This window comes from Drosophila grimshawi, unplaced genomic scaffold, assembly GCF_018153295.1.
Source record: "Drosophila grimshawi isolate 15287-2541.00 unplaced genomic scaffold, ASM1815329v1 contig_1367, whole genome shotgun sequence".
In the NCBI taxonomy this organism is placed as follows: domain Eukaryota; kingdom Metazoa; phylum Arthropoda; class Insecta; order Diptera; family Drosophilidae; genus Drosophila; species Drosophila grimshawi.
Window position 1 is genome coordinate 9,291,958 of NW_025062889.1, and position 19,029 is coordinate 9,310,986.

The following is a 19,029-nucleotide window of genomic DNA, read 5'->3' on the forward strand; positions in this document are numbered from 1 at the left end:
TTCTTCACCCACCGCATCAACGCTGTTTTAGTCTGTCATTTGCCGTGTGCTTCTTCTTTATCAACTTCATACACAACACACACACATACACATTCACAAATACTTATGCAAGAGCCAACGTGCAAAACAGCTATCTCGCTTCCTCATGCATAATCAAAGCGCAATGAAGCGGCTGCCCAGTCTTAGCCGCACAGTGGGACAAGAAAAGATATGCTGAAAATCAAATGCCTTACCAATAATAAAAAAGATCAAATACAGTTATTAAAAGGGAAACTGTAAATTAAGGCATATCAAAAAGTATTTATATAAAAATAATAATTCGAATTTCCATAGTTGTGTACCACAGTGCATACCCACACTTCATGATATATTTTTAAAATTAAACAAAAATAACAACCGTGTGCACTAATACTGAAATTCCAGACTTGGGAATAAGGGAAAAATGGCGGTAAAATTACATAATGTGAGAAAATTTATATGCTCAATTGAAAACTGTGTAGGGCAACAGGCACAAATACGAACCATAATAGCAACAAATATTCAAGAGCAAACGAAAAGCAAAAAAAAAATAAAAGAAAAGCAGTTGGCAAACAAACATGCTAAGGAAAACGACGATGCAAACAAAGGCTCCAAAAGGCGGCAACTTGACTACTCACATGTGTGTGTGTGTTTGTGTGTGTGTGTGTGTCGAACACAGCGAGCAACAGGGGACTAACAAACAATAGTAAAAGCGAAAAACAAAAAAAACGTGAATTGGTCGCGTAAATGGAGACCAAGCAGAAGCAGCACAAAAACAACAAAAGGGAGCATAAAATGCACGACTGATTATAGTTGCTCTCTTTCGCTCTCTCTCTCTTCTCCAGTGGGTGGGAACACTTTACAGTTGAAGCTGATAAGAGCATGGATGGATTGCAGAGTTAATGCGATTCAAGTTTTATGTATAAGTTATTATAATTATAATAAATATAATCTTAAATGTAAATACAAACAATATATTTAGGAATGGTTTTCACAACAGTTGAATGATAAGCGATTTTTTTTTGTATAATTCCCATTTCTGTTTAGTTCCCAATGGCGTGCTACTAGTTACTTTTGCATGTGTCTTAAACAGCGTACTATCCTTAAGGGCAGCACACTGAGGTTAAAAGCAGAAAGCTATGCGCAGCAGTCATTAAAGCTGCAAGTCAATGTTGGCTTTGTACCCTGTCCTTTATTTTTGCTGTTGCTGTTGTTTGTTGGGTTTTGTTGTGCTTGGGCTTGTCTGTGTCTATGCCTATGTCTAGGCCAAGCTCCCTTTTCCATCCCCTTCTTTTGGCAACGAGTTGCACGTCGCCTAAATTCTATTAACTGCATTGGTTGTTGCAGCCAGGCAACAGCAGCAGCAGCAACATCATCCTTTTCAGCATTCCTATTTCTCTTTTTTGTTTTTGACAATATCAGCGTGCAACAACTACACAAACATGACGTTGCACTGAACGTGCCATTGAAATCCGTAAAAAGAAGAAGATAAACAACAACAAAAGTAACAACAAAAATAAAATAAAAATAAATATATAAATGTAAAGAGTGTAAACTGCTCGAGTCAAACTGAAACTGGTTTCGGTTTTCTTTCTTTCTGGCCAGCAGCAGGCAGTATTTTACATTTTCATGTACGAAACTAAAAAACTTTTCTGAATTGAAGCCACGAGCGAGGCACCAACGCATCAAGGCTCTGACAATGGGCCACATGCAAAGAGTTTTATTGCAAAAATATAGCAAACACAAAGCGAGATGTGGCCAAGAGTTGAGCGCGCAATTAAATTGTATTCACATCTACTCGGCTGTCTCCGAATGTAGACAGGAGAAAACACGCGTTTTTTTTTTACAATAATATGCTTAATTCCCGACTGCTGCGAAATATGTGTAAATGTGTAGAATGTTTATTAAAAATATATATCCTAAAAAAATATTAAAATGATCTATATAAAAATATAAAATTATAGATTTGAAAAAAAGGGCTGATTAATTAGATGTCTCGGAAATTGTTTTAAATACGTACAGTAGATGTAGGGGAGCAGCTGCCCCTCCCTGTATACGCCTTTGATTACAGATTGTAAAATTAATAGAGGTTTTTACAAGGATCTTAGTAAGATAATGCTAATAAATGCAATAATAAATCTTAAGATAGCACAATGGAATATCACAAATAAATACTTTAATAGACTAAAAGCAGTTTTACGTACATTTTCAACGCTTTTCAAAGATACTTTACATTTCTGTTTAAGATTAAATAAGATGATGCCAAATAATTATCTTTATTGTTCTTAAAAAGTCCATTTATTTGAGTTCTTTTGAATGACAGGGTATCCACAAGTCGACTCCACACACTCAGCAGAGTTTACCTGTTTTATATTTTTTTTATTTGGGAGGCATATACTTTGTGCAGCTCTGTGCGCGCCGCTTGTAATGCGCCGCACAATGGACTCCTTTTACAACTCTTGCCCCAGCATGCGGCTGAGGCGACTGTGCTGTTAAAAGCTGCTCAGTCGCAACTGGCGTTGCATTTGGTATGGAAGCTGCCAACGGTTGCAAGTTGCAGCAACGGACTTGCGCTATTCGTGCGTTGCGCTTATCGATCAAAGTTTACCCTGTGAATAATTAATAATTGCGTATTTAAAATGCGCTCAGTAAACACACCGAAAACGAAAACGAAAATAGCAACAATTATTATTGTGGTGTGTGTGTGTGTGTGCAGCTCGTCAACTATTTAAAAGATTTTTATCAGTTGTCATGTAACTAACGGTATTTGCATTTGCAGCGTCGCAGCCACCAGCAGGACGACAGCGCCAACGTCAGCGTCGTCGCCGTCGTCTTAGCACGGAGCACTGTGCGTGTTGACCACCGCAGGGGAAGTGCGCCAGCAGCGAAGGAGAGGAGAGGGAGAATAACACAAACACAAACAATAACAAACAGCAGATAAAATAAATAATCCAGTGAGCGAGTGACAGAGAGAGGGACAGAGAGACACTCTCACAAAATACAAAATGGCTGCCGTGCGGGGTCATCAATACTTTAGCCTGCGCTGGAATAACTATCAGAACACGATGACGTCAGTGTTTCAGCAGCTGCGCGAGGATCTCTCCTTTGTCGATGTAACCTTGTCCTGTGAGCATGGCTCGCTCAAGGCGCACAAGGTGCGTATGCGCACTAGTTGCGATTGTTGATATTCAAGTTATCGATATATATATAATTATCGTACTATTATTATTTGAATCCACAGGTTGTTTTATCCGCCTGCTCAACGTATTTCCAAAAGCTGCTGCTCGAGAATCCATGCAAGCATCCAACGATCATCCTACCCGCCGACATCATATTCACAGACCTTAAAACAATTATCGATTTTGTGTATCGCGGCGAAATCGATGTGACCGAATCAGACTTACAGGTGAGTGCAGCTGTTCACAGTCCAATTCACAGTTCAACTACAAATTTCATAAAATAATAAAGTAGCCCTTGAGTAACAGTAGTGGAAGGGATCACTTGCTAATGCTATAAGTCATTTATAAGTTTATCAGTCGAGAGTCTTTAGCCACTGACACCCAATTGAAATACATAAATAAGAAGAAGACACTTGTAAAGTTAAGATTAAGATTTTTAAAGAAGTTCTCCTGATTATAGCAATGGCCAGCAGTGTTTGACTGCTCCGATTTCCCAAAAATTTATTAAATATTATGATTCAATTTGTTGCCTCATTTTTTGCTCAAGATGCTTTGGTTCCCAGTCCCAGTGCCAGTTGGTCAACCAGCTCGAAATAACTGTTGTATTTATATAAGTAATTGGAAATCAATATCGAATATTTTCGACGTGTAAGAATGCTGCTCGACTGCGGCATACTCTCTAACGCGGCTAAACAATCTTTAAATATATTTTTTCCTTACCACCGATATCTTGACCAAATACACTTTGGTTATGAATCTAGTATTATCTACATATCCCAAATAGATATTAAAAATGGGAACTCTGTTAAATAGTTCATATAGTACAAAGATTAGATTCTATTTGAACGTGCTGTTTTATAATAACTCAAGCAAAGCGCTAAATATATATGACTTGTGAACTTTGGCAAATACACTGCTAAAGATAAGCACTGATAATGATGAATTTCATTCCAGTTGATATCAATTGTTTTCATAATGTTTCCTAATCTACTTTGAACCCAGTGAACACTTTTAATAAATATCCTTCAAATAGTAGCTAAAATGAATGAAAATTAAATTATTATTTAGCTCACTGATTTTGTATGGGTATTTATTCTCTGTGTATGTTATCGCTTTTGAGATATTTATATTTATATTTGCTATTGTAGCTTGTCTCAAGTAATTCCATGTGGATATTGCATCCATATATGTTTAATACCTCTGAGTCGCACTTGTTGTTGTTGTTGCCGCTGCTGCTTTTATCTTTATCAATTCCATCTATACATATATATATATATGTGGTCAGTGTATGTGTGGCAACTATTTATATGTGGTATTTACATAGGCGTTCCGCACCTTTTGCTGTCTGCTCATACAAATTACCACCTTCTAATCTGATTGACAACAACAACACACAGATGTGTATGTGTATGTGTGAGTGTATGTGTGAATATTCTTTTTTAAATTGATCACCAGCAGCAGCAGCAGACAAATAAACCACACACACACACTGACAAACTAAATACACCCACAATTATTATTGGCCAGGGTCGTTATCTTCAGTGTACAAAGGTTTTTAAGCTCTCCTTTCTCTCTCTCCTGCCAGCTGTCCTCCTCTCTCGTTTAACTCTCGCTGATTTCATTTATGTTGCTGCGCTCTTTTTGCATTTGACGAACGCACGCCATTCATGGTAATTGTCATTTGTGCGCTTCATTAACTGTTACTCTTGATTGTTGATTGCAGTTGTTGTTGTTGTTGTTGTTGTTGTTGTTGTTGTTGTTGTTGCTGTTGTCGTTCTTTGATAAAGAATGTGAGCAGATTTTAATTAATATTGATTTTCATGCGATTCTCTGCTTGCTGGCTGCGAGTGTAGCAAATGTTATTGCTTAGTTTTATTCTTGCAGCGTCAAACGTTTTACTTTATCATTTGCAACCCATTTTCAAATTACATCCTGGCCCATCAGCAAAGAAACAAACAAGGTATTGATATCAAACAAAATGTAAATATAATTTATAAATTCGCCGATCAAAACGATTAACGAATCTAAGTTTTGTAAATAATTTAACGAAAATCTTACTTAACGCAATAGCTTAGTTAATGCTGCAACCACGTTGAGCCAAGACACCAACCGGTGCTTACAGTGGTGGCTGGCATTAATGTAACATGCTTCAGCATATTAGCGCGCTCACTCAATGCACACGCGAAGCCAGCCGGCTTGAGCAAAAAAAAATGAAAATAAAAATAAAAAGGAATGAAAAAATACACTCAAACTCAAGCAGACGCAACTCAAACGTCTGCCGCCCACCCTCGCACACAGTCGTAAGCGTTGAGCGCTGAGCCATTGGCTTCAGACGGCGACTTCCCATTCATGCTGCTGCAAGTTTTGCTTTTGCTTTTTTTTTTTTTTGTCACAAACGTGCGCTCCATTTTTATTTTCGCTGCAAAAGTTTGCCGGCCATCTGTGAGAGGCCGCCTCTCTCCCTCTCCCTTTCGCTCTCTGTCTAGGTCCAATAAGGTGGCAACTATACAGCTTGTGTTTGTTTGTATCTCTTTCGTCGTCGTCGTCATCGTCGTCGTCGTCGTCGTCGCCGTTGTTTCTGCACATGTTCTTGGAGTTTCGCGCTGACTCCTGCTCTCGTTTCTCTTTGCCCACCACTTTATGTATAAAAGTTTTTTCGCCCATTTTTATTTTCTGTCTCGCTGCTATATTACTGTTGTTGTATTTGCCCTTGTACTTTTAAAATATATATGTGTGTGTGAGTGTGTTTTTTTTTGTTTTTGCTGTTGCTTGTGCGTTTCGACGTCGCCGCAACTTCAATGGCGTCGCTTTGTATGTGAAGCTTTGCGAAACGTCAACGTTGACATCGCTTCGTCTTCTTGCCCAGCGCCTGTTGTGTTCTTCTTGTTGTTGTTGCTTTTGTGCTTTTGCATGGTGGCCCCCTTTTTTTTTTGTAGGTTTTGGCGCGTCTGCATCGCCTTGAAAAATTTTTGTATGGCTGCTGCTGACTGCGACTGGACCTCAAACTGGACTTTGGCTTATGTGTGTGTGTGTTTCGTGTTTCGTGTTTTTGCTGCTATTGCTTGCTCTTTCGCACGCGGTAGTCACAGTGCCTCTACTTTTAAGCTTAGATTCGATTTTTGCCCAAGCGTTAATTATGCTGGGCACTGCTTGGAATTGCGCCTTTAGGTAAATGAAATGTGGTCAAGCGTTCTCTGTCTCTCTTTCTCTGTCTCGTTCTTACATACATACATATTGCCGTTACACATGTAGCTATTTTTATGTGAGTGAACATGCATACATATGTACATGTATGTATGTGTGCATATGGCGGCACCCATACTTACACACACACACACACACACATACGTGCATGCATAGCATGTCTACGACAACGGCGACGACGCCATGTGCTTTGGCTATATTTATTGTATGCTGTTTTTCTTTTTTACTTTTTTTTCTTTCCTTTGCATGCCAACACTTGAGGGTCTTCCCAACGCGTTGCCCGTCGACTGCCTGCCTGACTGCCTGCCTTGCCTCGCCCCCATCCCCCTTGTTGTTGGCCCCATTGCATGTCCACCTAACCCTCCTGCACCTACCCCTCCTCCTCTTCCTCAGCCCCCCTGTGCCATCAGCGTCACCTTTATCTTCGGCCAACTATGTGAGCAGCTGAAACTGACACACACGAACGCAGCAGAGCATCAGCAGTCGCAGCGACAGCAGCAGTGGCAGCGGCAGCAGTGCCACCAGTGGTAGCAGCAACCCAGTTAATTGGGGGGGGTGGGCGGTGTGCTATTGGAGACATTGCTGGCAAAGGCACACCCAACAGCACTCAGCAGTACACACAGCAGACTCACCCTCTTCTTGGTCTGAGAAGGGGATGGGGGGGCAGAGCAACCACTTGGCTTGCATTTTTTCCGATTTTTTCTTTCATTCTTTCTTGCAAACAATTTTTATTTTCTGTGCAGAATTCGTTTCGTTTTTTTTTTCTTTTCTGCTCGGCTTGTTGGCTCTCTGAGTATTTTTTTGTGTTTTGTTTTGTTGCGCCCCGCAGCACGTCGCCAAAGTGTCTCAATGTGTGTGTCTGTGTGTGAGTGTGTGTGTGTGAGTGAGAGCGCGCGCTTTAGCTTGCCACTTTGAACTTTTTGAAGGAAGCAGCAGCAGCAGCAGCACAGGACGACCGTTGCTGAGCTGTGCTGAGCGAAAAGGAGGCAAAGTAAAACGAAAAAAAATTCCAAATTGAGTGAAGCGCAAAGAAAAAATGCTTGCGTGTGTGTGTGTGTGTGAGCAACAATGGCCCATCGCTGCTGTGTGTGTGGACTCGGACTCGTAGTACACTTTCATTCTCAGTCCTCGCTGCTGCTCCAAGTGGCTGACCCCCCGACCCCCTCCCCACCCCTTGCGTTACCTTCGCTGCTGGTGCTGCTGCTGCTACGATGGACGACGCTGCGTCTGTCCAGTTCTGTCATGCATTTTTTTTGTTTGGTTTTTTTTTTTTGCAACTTTTCGTCCTGTTTCTTGTCTTCAGATTCGCCTGCTGGCCAGGCGGCTATTGTTGGTGTTGCTGTGGAGAGCCCATTTTTTCCTTGTGGCTCACTGTTTTTGCTGCACAGTGGTGCAAGGCCTATTATTTTGGAAACAAATTAAATGATTTGTAATACATTTATTTATATGATACATTTATGTTTGCATGCAAATGTTGTATATTATTATTATTTATTTTAATTTATTTAAACATATGAATTTTGTTTGTTACTTTTTATCAATCATAATCACTGAAGTCCTATATATCTATTATATATGTATTATATAGCAATTCCTACACTTGTTGTCCACACACACAATCTAATCAAGCAAAGAAAAGGAAAACGTATAAAATAAAGCAATAGTCATCAATTGTTGCAATTTTATTTTGTTTGTTTTGTCGCTCGAGTTTTCCATTGTTTTTACTGGTTCCGCTGGCAGCGACTAAATCTGCCAACTCATGTTCCATTCCCTATTTTCTCATGTCCCCATTCCCCCTTCCCCGTCCACCCCCCCCCCGCGACATACAACACAAATCATGGCCACGCGAATTCATCTACAGTTAATGGGCGTACATCGTCGCAGCATTTGGTGGCCTGGTCAGTGTTGGTCATTTTCTAAGGGTGTTATATACTTGGGAACCCCACCATCGCCATCATCACCATCATCATCATCATCATCATCATCATCATCAGCAGCAACCTCACAAACCCTACCAACAACTGGTCACTCTTATGTATGAGCAACTGTCTCACTCGCACACACATACACGCTTGTAAGTTTGCCGCAAGTTTGTTAAGAAATGTGTGTGTGTGTGTGCGTGTGTGTCGTGGGGTGGGTGGTGCTTGGGTGGCGCTTACAACTCGCGCTTGCTCATCAATAATGCAAATTGTTGTTGTCTGCAAAAGTTTTCATGCACGTTTTGAGCTAGCTTGGCCCACGGTGCGCGTGTTGTGTGCCGCAATTTTTTCAAGCTTTCTTGCTGAGCTCGCTGCTGCTGTTGTTGTTGTTGTTGCCGGCGCTGCTGCTCTCAGTGTTTCTTCTCATTTTTTTTGCTGCTTCGATTTTGTTGTTGTTGTTGTGCTTGCTGCTTACGTCGTTGAGTACGTCTCTGCCGTTGTATTTGTGTATGCATGTGTGTGTGTGTGTGTGTGTGTGTGAGTGAGTTTGTGTGAGTTGCGGCTTGCTTATGTTTTTTTCTTTCGTTTTTCTCTTTTTTTTTTTGCTTTTTTATGTGCAGAGAGCGGGCTACGCTCTGCAATTTTTTCCGATTGCGACCGATTTTTTTCGCTGCCACTGCAACTATGTATGTGTGTTTGTGTGTGTGTGTGTTTGAGCATTTATGTGGGTGTGTGTGTGTGTGTTTGTGTATGTGCTCCTTGCGCCTGGCTGTTTGCTAATCGTTGTCGTCGCAGTCAACGTAGAAGTCGTCGTCGTCTTTTGGCATCATCTTTTATTTGTAATTCGGTTCATCATCATCGTTCATCGTTCTGTCGCATATGTATGTATGTAACTGTATGTGTGTGTGTGTGTGTGTGTGTGTCTGCACTCGCTCACACGCTGCCGCTGCCGTTGCCTTTTCTTGTATTTTTTTTTTCTTTTTTTCTTGATTTTTTCTTTCTTTCTTTGCGCCGCAGCGGCAGCGACGACGGCGACGACGGTCAATGCTGCCAACTTTGCCGTTGCCAGCCATCAGACAACATTTGTACTCGGTGGGTCTTGCTTCGATCGGACACTCGCTCGCCGCCGCCACATTGCTGTAATTATCGCGGATTTGCAACGCAGCTACCGACTGACTGACCGTCTGTCCGCCCGCCTGCTCACACGCTCGCTCAATACAGCGCCTTCGTCTGTTCGCCGTCATTTTACCAATTGGACAGTATGTCGCCAATTGGAAGAGCGTCCCTTTAATTACCTCGAAAGCGGTAAATTTGCAGTTTTGCGAGCAAATCAAATTAAAACTGGCCGACCAACAAAATATAAATGGCTTCAAAATAAATAAAAATAAAACAAAAAAGGGGCCCAGTTTGTCGTGTACCGTTAGTGTGTCGCCGTAAATGCAATTCACAAATCGCAATTCGCAATCGCTTTTCGCATAGCATCAAGTTCGCGCGCGTATGCACATAAAAATATTTACACACACACACACACGCAGACACACACACACATGTAAACAAGTGCAAAATCAGCGCAGACTGGCTTCCCCCGAATAAGAAGAAACATAATCAAGCAGAAGCAGCAGCAGCAGCAGCGGCAAAAGCAGAATCAGCCGTCGTCCAATAAGAACAAAAGGGCAGACGAAAAGAAATGCCGCGAAACGTATAAAAGATTCAAGTTGGGCAAAGCTTACGTCTTTATGTTTTTTTTTTTGGGCATTACGTATTACAAGTAAAGAGGCATTCCCTTACACACACACACACACACACACACTCGCATACACATACATACGTGTACGTCGCTGACTGCATCAAACACATGTCGCTGCCGCAACATTCCTTTTCGTATGACGTTAACGTCGCTGCTGCTGCCGCTGCTGCTTTGCAAGTTCTTGACATGTGCCTGCCTGCCTGCCTGTTGTGTGTGTGTGAGTGTGACAAGTGCCGCCGCGTGCTGACTGCGCGCTTTACTTTTTATGATTTTTGTATACGTACATATGTGTGTATGTGTGTGTATACATTTTGTATTTATTTTATGTGAATTTGCCTTCTATCGCGTTATTCGCGTGTGTTTTGAATTCGCGCGTCGCCCTCCACAATCACAATCGCGTTACGTTACGTTACGGTTTATTGAACTAGGCGCGTTCTATTTGGCTCTTGTTTTTTTTTTGTTCTTTTAATTTTATTTAACAGATGGCGCTCTCTTAATATTTTGCCTTTTCAGCATTTCTGATTATTGTACTCATTAAAGATCATTTTCATTCTCTTGTGCAGCATAAAACAAACCACAAACATAAACAGTGAAAAATCAAAGCAACGTGTTGATAAACATTTTATTCACAACATCAACCAAGAGCACAAAAAATAATAATCTTCCATTTCACACTTTGTATTGCTCTTCTTCTGTCTGACAAACACACACATACACACATACACATACACATACACACACACTCAACTAATCGCAACGATTGCGTCCTCTTTGCTCTCTCTATCTCTCTTCGTGCGCGTGTTCTTTAAATTACATATTATTGTTTATTATTACAAATGAAATATATGTATGTATATATTTTAAAGAGAAATATCTAAAAAAAAAAAGAAAGAAAGAAAAGAAACATCAACGTTTCTTGTGTGCATATTTTCTCTTTTCGTTTGGGTCTCCACACAATCCTCACACATACAACAAAAAATAATAATAGTAATAATATTATCGTATGCAATTGATTCCGTCACGTCGCCTACTACAATTTGTCCAACCTACAACAACAACAACTACAACAACAATAATTAATAATCGTTACTACGAAACTGCGATAATAACTAAAGAGAATACAACAACCAACTACTGCGATCATTTAAGGATTACAAATTGTATTGCATAAGGTATGTTTTTATAAATTGAAACTATTATTTCTCTTGTGCTTAAGGTAATTTCTCTCTTAAAAATGATCTTGTGAAACGATTGACGGGGAATTTCGAATAAATCAGGGAATTTTACTTAATGAGTACAATTTCCCTTAAAACGTTGCCTACCCGCAGGCGCTTTTCAAGTTCAAGTTTTCTACTTACACTTTTTCGACTTTCTTTTTCATTTTTTGTTTTTGTTTTCTGTTTTTTTTTTTTTAATGTGGCCTTACGCACCTTTCCATGGGCTTGGCAAATAATCAAATAAATGCCATTAATTAGGACACACACACACACACACGTATATAAGCACATGCACACGCACACGCACACACAGCCCAACACACCACACCCTTAATAGCCTCACAGTGACTGTCTTGCTCTCACTTGCACGCACAGACATCAGTCCGATGCCCTTAGTAGACTCTCGCTCGCTCTCTCGCTCGCTCGCAATTAGCGGCCATCAGAAACAAAACTGAGACATAATAACGGGCAAAAACAAAACACAGAAAATCTTAAAAAAAAAAAAACAACGTGAAAGCCAATGAAACTGAGCGATTTGGTTTGCTGTTATTTTTTCTACCTTCATATTTCTTGCTTGAACTGCTTTGGCACACCCAAAATTTACTTAGCCGCTTCATGTTTGTATTTGTATTTGTCGTTGTTGTTGTTTTTGCTGTTTTTCTTAAGGTTTTTCCAATACCCACCAATTGAGTTGGCGTGGTCACTTTTTCAACTTTTCTCGGACCCATAATGTGAAAGTTGCGGCCACTAAACCAAAAACTATCATAATGCCAAAATCACAAAATGTTTGGCAGTATTACAAAAATATATTGCAAGGAAAATGTTTAGGAAGCTTGCCTTGGGGTTCATTCAGTCAAAGCCTATAAGCAGCTTTCTTTAAGTACATTCAATTTGCATACAAATGAGTTTTTAATCATGGTTTCCAAAATATTCTCGAGCCTTATCCAATTTCAAACTTGATGTTTGAATAATTCCTTAAAGTACCTTAAAGAACTATACTTGCAACCATGCAACATTTGCGCTCCATTTTCCATCAATTTGAGCACGATTGAAGGAAAAAATTGAAAAGTTGCAAACAATGCGTTCAGTTTGAAGATCGAATTTTCCAAACTCCCACTGAAGTTGCACAGGGAAACTACTTGTGAAAATTTCAACTTTCCAGCTCTTGAACATTGGGCAGCTAGATTTTCTTATTGTTTTCCCTCAACTAACCATTTTCTCTCGAATGCATTTTCAAGCATTCGACATATGCCAATTGTAGTGTGCATTTTTCGTACTAAAACTGATGCTGATACTGCAAATTAATCAATATACATACCTACATACATACATACAGAAAATTGCAGTGCTGCAAAACACAAAAAATAAGAATGAAGTTCATCAAGAAACGGCAAAGTTTTTCCAAAGTGCCTTCCAGCCAACTGGCGGCAACAGCTGCCGAGAAAAACTTGCAACTAACTAAAGAGAGGCGAATAGCATTTGTATACATAATGTTTGGCAATTGAGCAAAAATATACCTTGGATATACTCTGACTATATATACCCTGTAAATCTTTACTTGCCGAATCTCTAAAGCTGTATCTGAAGCTGAAGTATCGGTTGTAATGAACTGATTTTCCTGTCATTCTCGTTTTTCTTTGCGTTTTCAATTTTAAAATGAATGTGGAAAATATGAATTTGTTTTCTTGATCAAAATAAATGTTTGACAATGATTTCGATTATTATTTATATAGACAGGTGCACATGATTTCAGGCAGCTGAAGGTTAATAAATGTGACACATAAAGTATCTCATGACTGAAAATACCCTAAGCAGTTGCAGTTGCTGTCGCTGTTTATGCTGCTTGTGTGTTGCAAGTGTCTCTTATGCATCATAAAACATTTCGTAAATGTATCTACTATTTGTAGTTAAGCTTCACTGAGTTACTTATTGTACAGGGTGTTTGCCAGTCGAGCGAGCCTCTTTAATTTAGTTTACACTTAACTGCATTTCTTAGCTTGATTTTTCAACTCAATTCTTAGGTGCATTCTACTTGGCTGAATGAAGCTTTCACGTGATCATTGTCTGAAGATTACAGGGTAAGCAAATCGCTAGAACAAATCAAATGATCACCAACAACAACAAATGCAACTGCAACAGCAACAACAATTGTAAAAAACAAAAACATGAAAAGGCAATGGCTTTTTGAAATGCCGCAGAGTCAAGCCAAAATCGGTTTGTCTGAGCTGACATGAATTGACATGAACGAGCCTGTGCCTGCCGCAAAAGAGGCGTCGTGACGAAGGAGGGTTTGGGGGGAGGGGATTCGCGTGTAGGGTCGGGTCAGATCTGGGGCTTTCTAGTGCGGCCACAGCTGTGCACAAGCAAAACTATGCAACAACAACAATAGCAGCACAAACGCTTGAGTTGAGCAAGAAAAATCAAGCCGGGTCAAAGGCATATAAGGGGGTGTATAGAGGGGCGTGTAGGGGGCGCTGTGCTCAACGATTATGCGCCGGTTGCTCCACAGCTCTACAGCTTTTGTGTATACAATAGCGGGTTATCAAGTCCCAAACAGCGAATGCTCGAATGCTCGACTGCCCGGCCCCCAGTCCAGTCCAGTTCAGTGCGGGTGCATTGTGCCCAGTACCGAATCACCCCTCCCCCACATCACCACCTCCCAAACACTCCCACTCTCCTCGGCTCAGCTCACGCTTGGGTGGGGTGGGGTGGTGGGGGCGGAAAAGCGCTTATCACAAGGCCTATTGAGCTGTGCGAATGGAAATGGAACTGAAATTGTGCGCGGTCCGTGTGTGTGTGTGTCTGTGTGTGTGTGTGTGTGTGTAGTTCTGGCACATAGGCTACACGGGTCTCGGGGGGCAGCTTACACTTCAGCACACACACACACACACACACATACAGAACTTACACAGATAGCGTAATCAGGGTATTTCCGAGGCTGTGATTTTTATATTTTTCAATTTGTTTGTTTTTTTTGTTGCTTTTTTGTTCTTCGCGCTGGCAAGTTGCAAGTTGGATTTTATTTTTTTCCTCGTCGTTTTCTGTTTTCTTACTACAGCCATGTAGATGAGGGTATTGTAATTTTGTTGTGACGCGTGTAACGCATAGAAGCAGAGACGACTCCGATCCCAAGCAGTGTATATATATATATGTGCATATATAAATATCTATGCTTAATCAAAAAGTCAAGTTCATCTGTGAGTTTCTCTGTGAACGAGTATCTCAGTATCAGTATATATATATATATATATATATATATATATATATTTATCTGAATTTATCTGAATGGATATAGATCCATTTATATATCGCACTCATTCTCTATGCAACAATTCTCAACATTTTTTCATTTACTTTCTGATACAATTCACACAAAATAATCAGGTTTTCTGTTATTTGTTTATTAAAAATTGCACAAAATATGTTTATTAGTTGTGTGAGGGTATCCAGAATTCGTTTTGCTTCGGTTAGCTGCTCTTTCTTGTTATTATTTTCGTTTTGCATTCATTTGCGCTACTTCTTAATTTCTTTTTAGTGCTTAAATGAGTTGCTCGTGGGGGGTGGCTCGTCCAACCCGCCCTTGCCTCGCCCTGTCGCACAGCCCTGGCAAGCCAGTACCCTGCCCGCCCCGCCCCGCACCGCCCATCGCTGCCTTCATTACGGAATTTGTAATGGGCAGCAAGCGAGAGGCAGTCAAATTTATTTAAGAAAATCACAAGAAATGTAAAACAACTGGGCAACGTTTTTCTTTTATTTGTTTTTTCGTTTTTTTCTGGTTTTCTGTTTTTTTTTGTTGTATTTTGGATGAGATTTATTCCAACTCCCTGGGCAGAATTTTTTCTTTATATTTTTTTTAAGGGTGGCTTTCTGCTGTAAGTTTTGTGTAAAGGTTTCACTGCGTTCTTGTCCTTTAATCGATCGACTTCGAGACGTTGGCCGGGGGTATCGGATAAGGTGACTGGGGGAACGGGGACGGGACGGGGAGCGTCCAACAACATCAATCACAGTTTCCTCAGTCGCAGCAAGGTGGCAGCTTCAAAGGCACACACACACAGAAGCACATTTCTCAAGTATATATTATATATATATATATTCAGTTGAGCACTTATAAAAATAAAGTTTTCATTAGTTTTTTTTCAAGTCTGGCCTGCCCCTAACCATGAATGAAAGCAACATTTGTTTACTCTTGTCGTAGTGGTTCAGATTCTCGACCATTTCATCAGTGAAACACGTCAAAAATCGAATGAAAATTAAATGCAGCAAACAAAGTTTTTTCACCTCATTTTGCGATTTTGGGTGCGGTTTACCTAAAAAAAAATATATGAAAAACACGTATTTAAATCGTCTTGACGAATATTAAACATAAATGTTAACGAACTTTAGATGGCTTGAAAAATAAAAAATCTATAAATAAAACTGAACAAATCGAATCGAAATAAATTTTATTAACAGCACAGAGTAAAAGCTCGAAGAAATAATAATCAGTAAATCTTTTGCTTACTTTTGTGAAAATCCTAAGACAAAGTTTCGATAATTAAGATTATTATTAAGCAAATAGCTTATACTAAAATGTGTGTTAATAATTAACTAAAATCAATTGAATCTTTTGGTAAGGCAACTATTCAGAATATATATATATATATATTTGATGAGGTATCTTTCCAACTAATTCACACAAGGCATAAAAACGTTTTAGGAATAGTTGAAGATTTCTTTTTCTTTTTTGATTTGATTTGTATATGCAAAAGTCTCTGAGTCACGCATTTATCATTAGATATTCCCTGAACTGAGTACTGAGTCTGATTCTGAGTGTTGTTGTCGTTTAGCATTTGAAGCTTGTTATAAACAAAGTTCAGCAGAGTGTTGCAAGAAAAAGAAGAACACACACACACACACACAGAGATACACATATAGAGCTGACGTCTAACTGTTCAGCTGTCCATCTGTCTATCCGTCTGTCTGTCTGTCTGTCCGTCTGTCTGTAGTTCGAAGTGGACAATTGTTAGTTGGTCTATTCTGGCTTGTCTTCACTGCTCAGTTCAGTTCTCTTGTCTCGTTGGCTTGGCTTGATTCGGTTTGGTTTCTGCTTTGACCGCTTGGTCATTGCACAAGACAAGCTGGGTGGACAAGCCAAAGGGTGGTGGGGAGGAGTAGGAGAAGGAGGGGCAGCTCGCTGAGGCAGCTGCGCTAAATGAAGCAAGGCAAAAATGGGGCGCAAGAAAAAAATAAAAATAAAACGCAAACCTTTTTTTCTACACACACACACATTAGTATATATATACATATATATATATACAGACATATATAGAATATATATATATATATATATGTATAACTGTATCTACATTTCGGAGCTGAAAACAACACAAATGTAATCTATATCTTTTCTGCCAGCAACAACAATTTAAACGTAGCAAAAGAACCAACCAGAGAAGAAAAAAAAATGTCGACGTTGGTTCGAAGGGGGAGTTGTGGGGGGGGGGGGGGTGGTGGGTGGATTCAATGCGGGCAGCAGGCTGAGTGGGCGGGTCCTCACGAAATCACTGGGTGTGCCCCGAGACGCGACGCTCAGTGGCATGGGATTAGTTGAGAAATAAAAATCCACCCAAGCCCCAAGCAACAACCAACCAACACACAAAATCGACGAAAAAACTGCTGATGAGTTGAAACGTACCAAAAAAAAAAAAACAAAAAAAAAACAAAAACCACCCAAAAAAAAAAATCGGTTATTTAGTAGGTGTGTGTGGGTGGCATGGGGCGCATTTTTCTCGCTCTGTTTCTCTGTGCTCGTTGTTTGCTTTCATCGCTCTCTCTCTGTCTCTCTCTCTCTCTCTCGCTCTCTCTCATTCTCTCAATTTTTTTTTTCTGCACTAAAGAGAAATTAAAACGAGGGATTTTTCCATTTGGCGGCGCTTAGGAGTTTGTTTGATTTTTTTTTCGCTTTTGGGTTTTGGTTTACTCCTTTTGGCCCAAGCTTCTGACTTTTATGTAATTATATAGCATTGTTCAATGAATGCGGCAGTTGTCTGTACAAGTGGGCGGGGCTGGTGGGTGGTATCTACTGTACACAGACATCATCAATATACCAAGACAATGCTTGACAAATGCAATCGGTTGCCCGTAAATCAAATGGGGAATTGAGAAAACTACACAAATTATACGAGGAGCAGCATGTGAAGAAGGCAGAAAGAGTTCAGCTTCAACTTGTTATAAATATATAATTTCAAGTTTAAGCTTTAATTACGAATCATGTGCTGTAAATACCAATTAATATTAAGCTTTTATTCTATCAAACGATGGAGTAGATGCTGGAATGGAATGGAATGTTGAATGAGTATCTGGGATATAAATAGATAGATATAAATAGATTATACTTGATATGAATATATTTAACCTTCATATTTATGCATAGGCTACTTATTTATTAACTTGCAATTCTGGCAACGAAAAACTATCTTCAATTTTGCTGCATTATTAAACAGACTTTGACGTTCCGAGAAAAATTGAAAATTTTGTGTTTTGTGCTCTGCAAATTGGTAGATTTTGACATCAAATTGCGTTTTGAATTATTTGCTAATTGCGTTTAGTCATTGATTTGCTTGCTGGCTGGCTATATTAGTGAGTACAGCAATAAATAACTGCAAAACATTACAGAATATGGATTACAAATCAAGTCAATTTGCTTGCCTGCTGTTTCTGCCTTTTTTTATATGCCACAAGTTGCCGTGCAGCATCTCAGTTGCCACGGGGTTCCCCTTTTGTATGTGGAGGAGAAATTACGAAATGAGCCACATAATTTTTCTTCCGAGCGGGCGCCTATAAATAGGCAATGTGCTATTATGAAAGCGAAAGCGAATCGTCTCTCGACCTACAGCAACAACAAAAAGCACAAGCGGAAAGAAACCTGTAAAAGTTATTTGGAATCAAAATAAACGAGTCGAAAACGAAAAATCCAACATAACAAAAAGACACACACACACATACACACATACGAGACGGCGGCAAAGATAGAAAACGTGAACAAGAATCAGCTGCAGCAGCAGAATCAGCAGCAGCAGAAGCAGGAGCAGAAGCAGCTGTAGCTGTAGCTGTAGCTAAAGTAAAGTAACGTAACGTAATGTAAAGCAACTGGCAAAGTGGCAAAATGGCAAAGTGAAAGACGCGAAACTCGCTCATGTGACCGAGCGACCGAGTAATAAAATAGCAAAAAGCGACAGAGACGCTGACGTCGACAGCGGCAGCAGTAGCAGCAGCAGCAGCGACTGTGGCGTTGCGCAATGTAAATAAAAGTATAAAACGTGTAAAAGCAGAGTTCAAAAAAAGCGAAAGAGCGCAAAGCGAAAATACACATAACATAACATATAATAATAATAATAAAAATGCCGGCCGCTTTAGCGGCTGATTTCCAGGCAGCCAAACACACACATACACACACACACACATTGTCGAAAATTTTGCGATTTTTGCTTTGGTTATCCTATCGTCGCGTACTATTTTCGTCAGTCAGCTGCTGTCTGTCTTCGCTCTCTTCGCTCATATGTTTTTTACTCGCCGTCGTTTGCTTTGTGCACGTGTGTGTGTCTGTGGGTTGAGTATTTTGATAATTCAAACTTCCTCAATGTGCAGCAGAGCAGCGCAGCAGCTGCGCGACGCGTCGCGTCGACTTCTTTTATTTGCTATGCTATGCTTCTTCACCTACGCGTCGTCATTTTATGTGCTGCTTACGCTGTTGTTGTTCCTTTTGC

General features: G+C 40.1%; 1 protein-coding gene across 2 annotated transcripts in view; it reads left to right on the top strand.

The window, feature by feature from the left end:
* Positions 1–2,975: 2,975 nt before the first annotated feature.
* The window catches only part of LOC6559837 (broad-complex core protein), a 52,627-nt gene continuing 36,573 nt past the window's right edge, over positions 2,976–19,029 (top strand). For both annotated transcript variants that reach the window (XM_043216370.1, XM_043216371.1), the window contains exons 1-2: positions 2,976–3,173; positions 3,260–3,424. In XM_043216370.1, the coding sequence (XP_043072305.1) occupies positions 3,024–3,173; positions 3,260–3,424 (315 nt within the window). In that variant the 5' untranslated portion in view covers positions 2,976–3,023. The remainder of the gene's footprint in view (positions 3,174–3,259; positions 3,425–19,029) is intronic.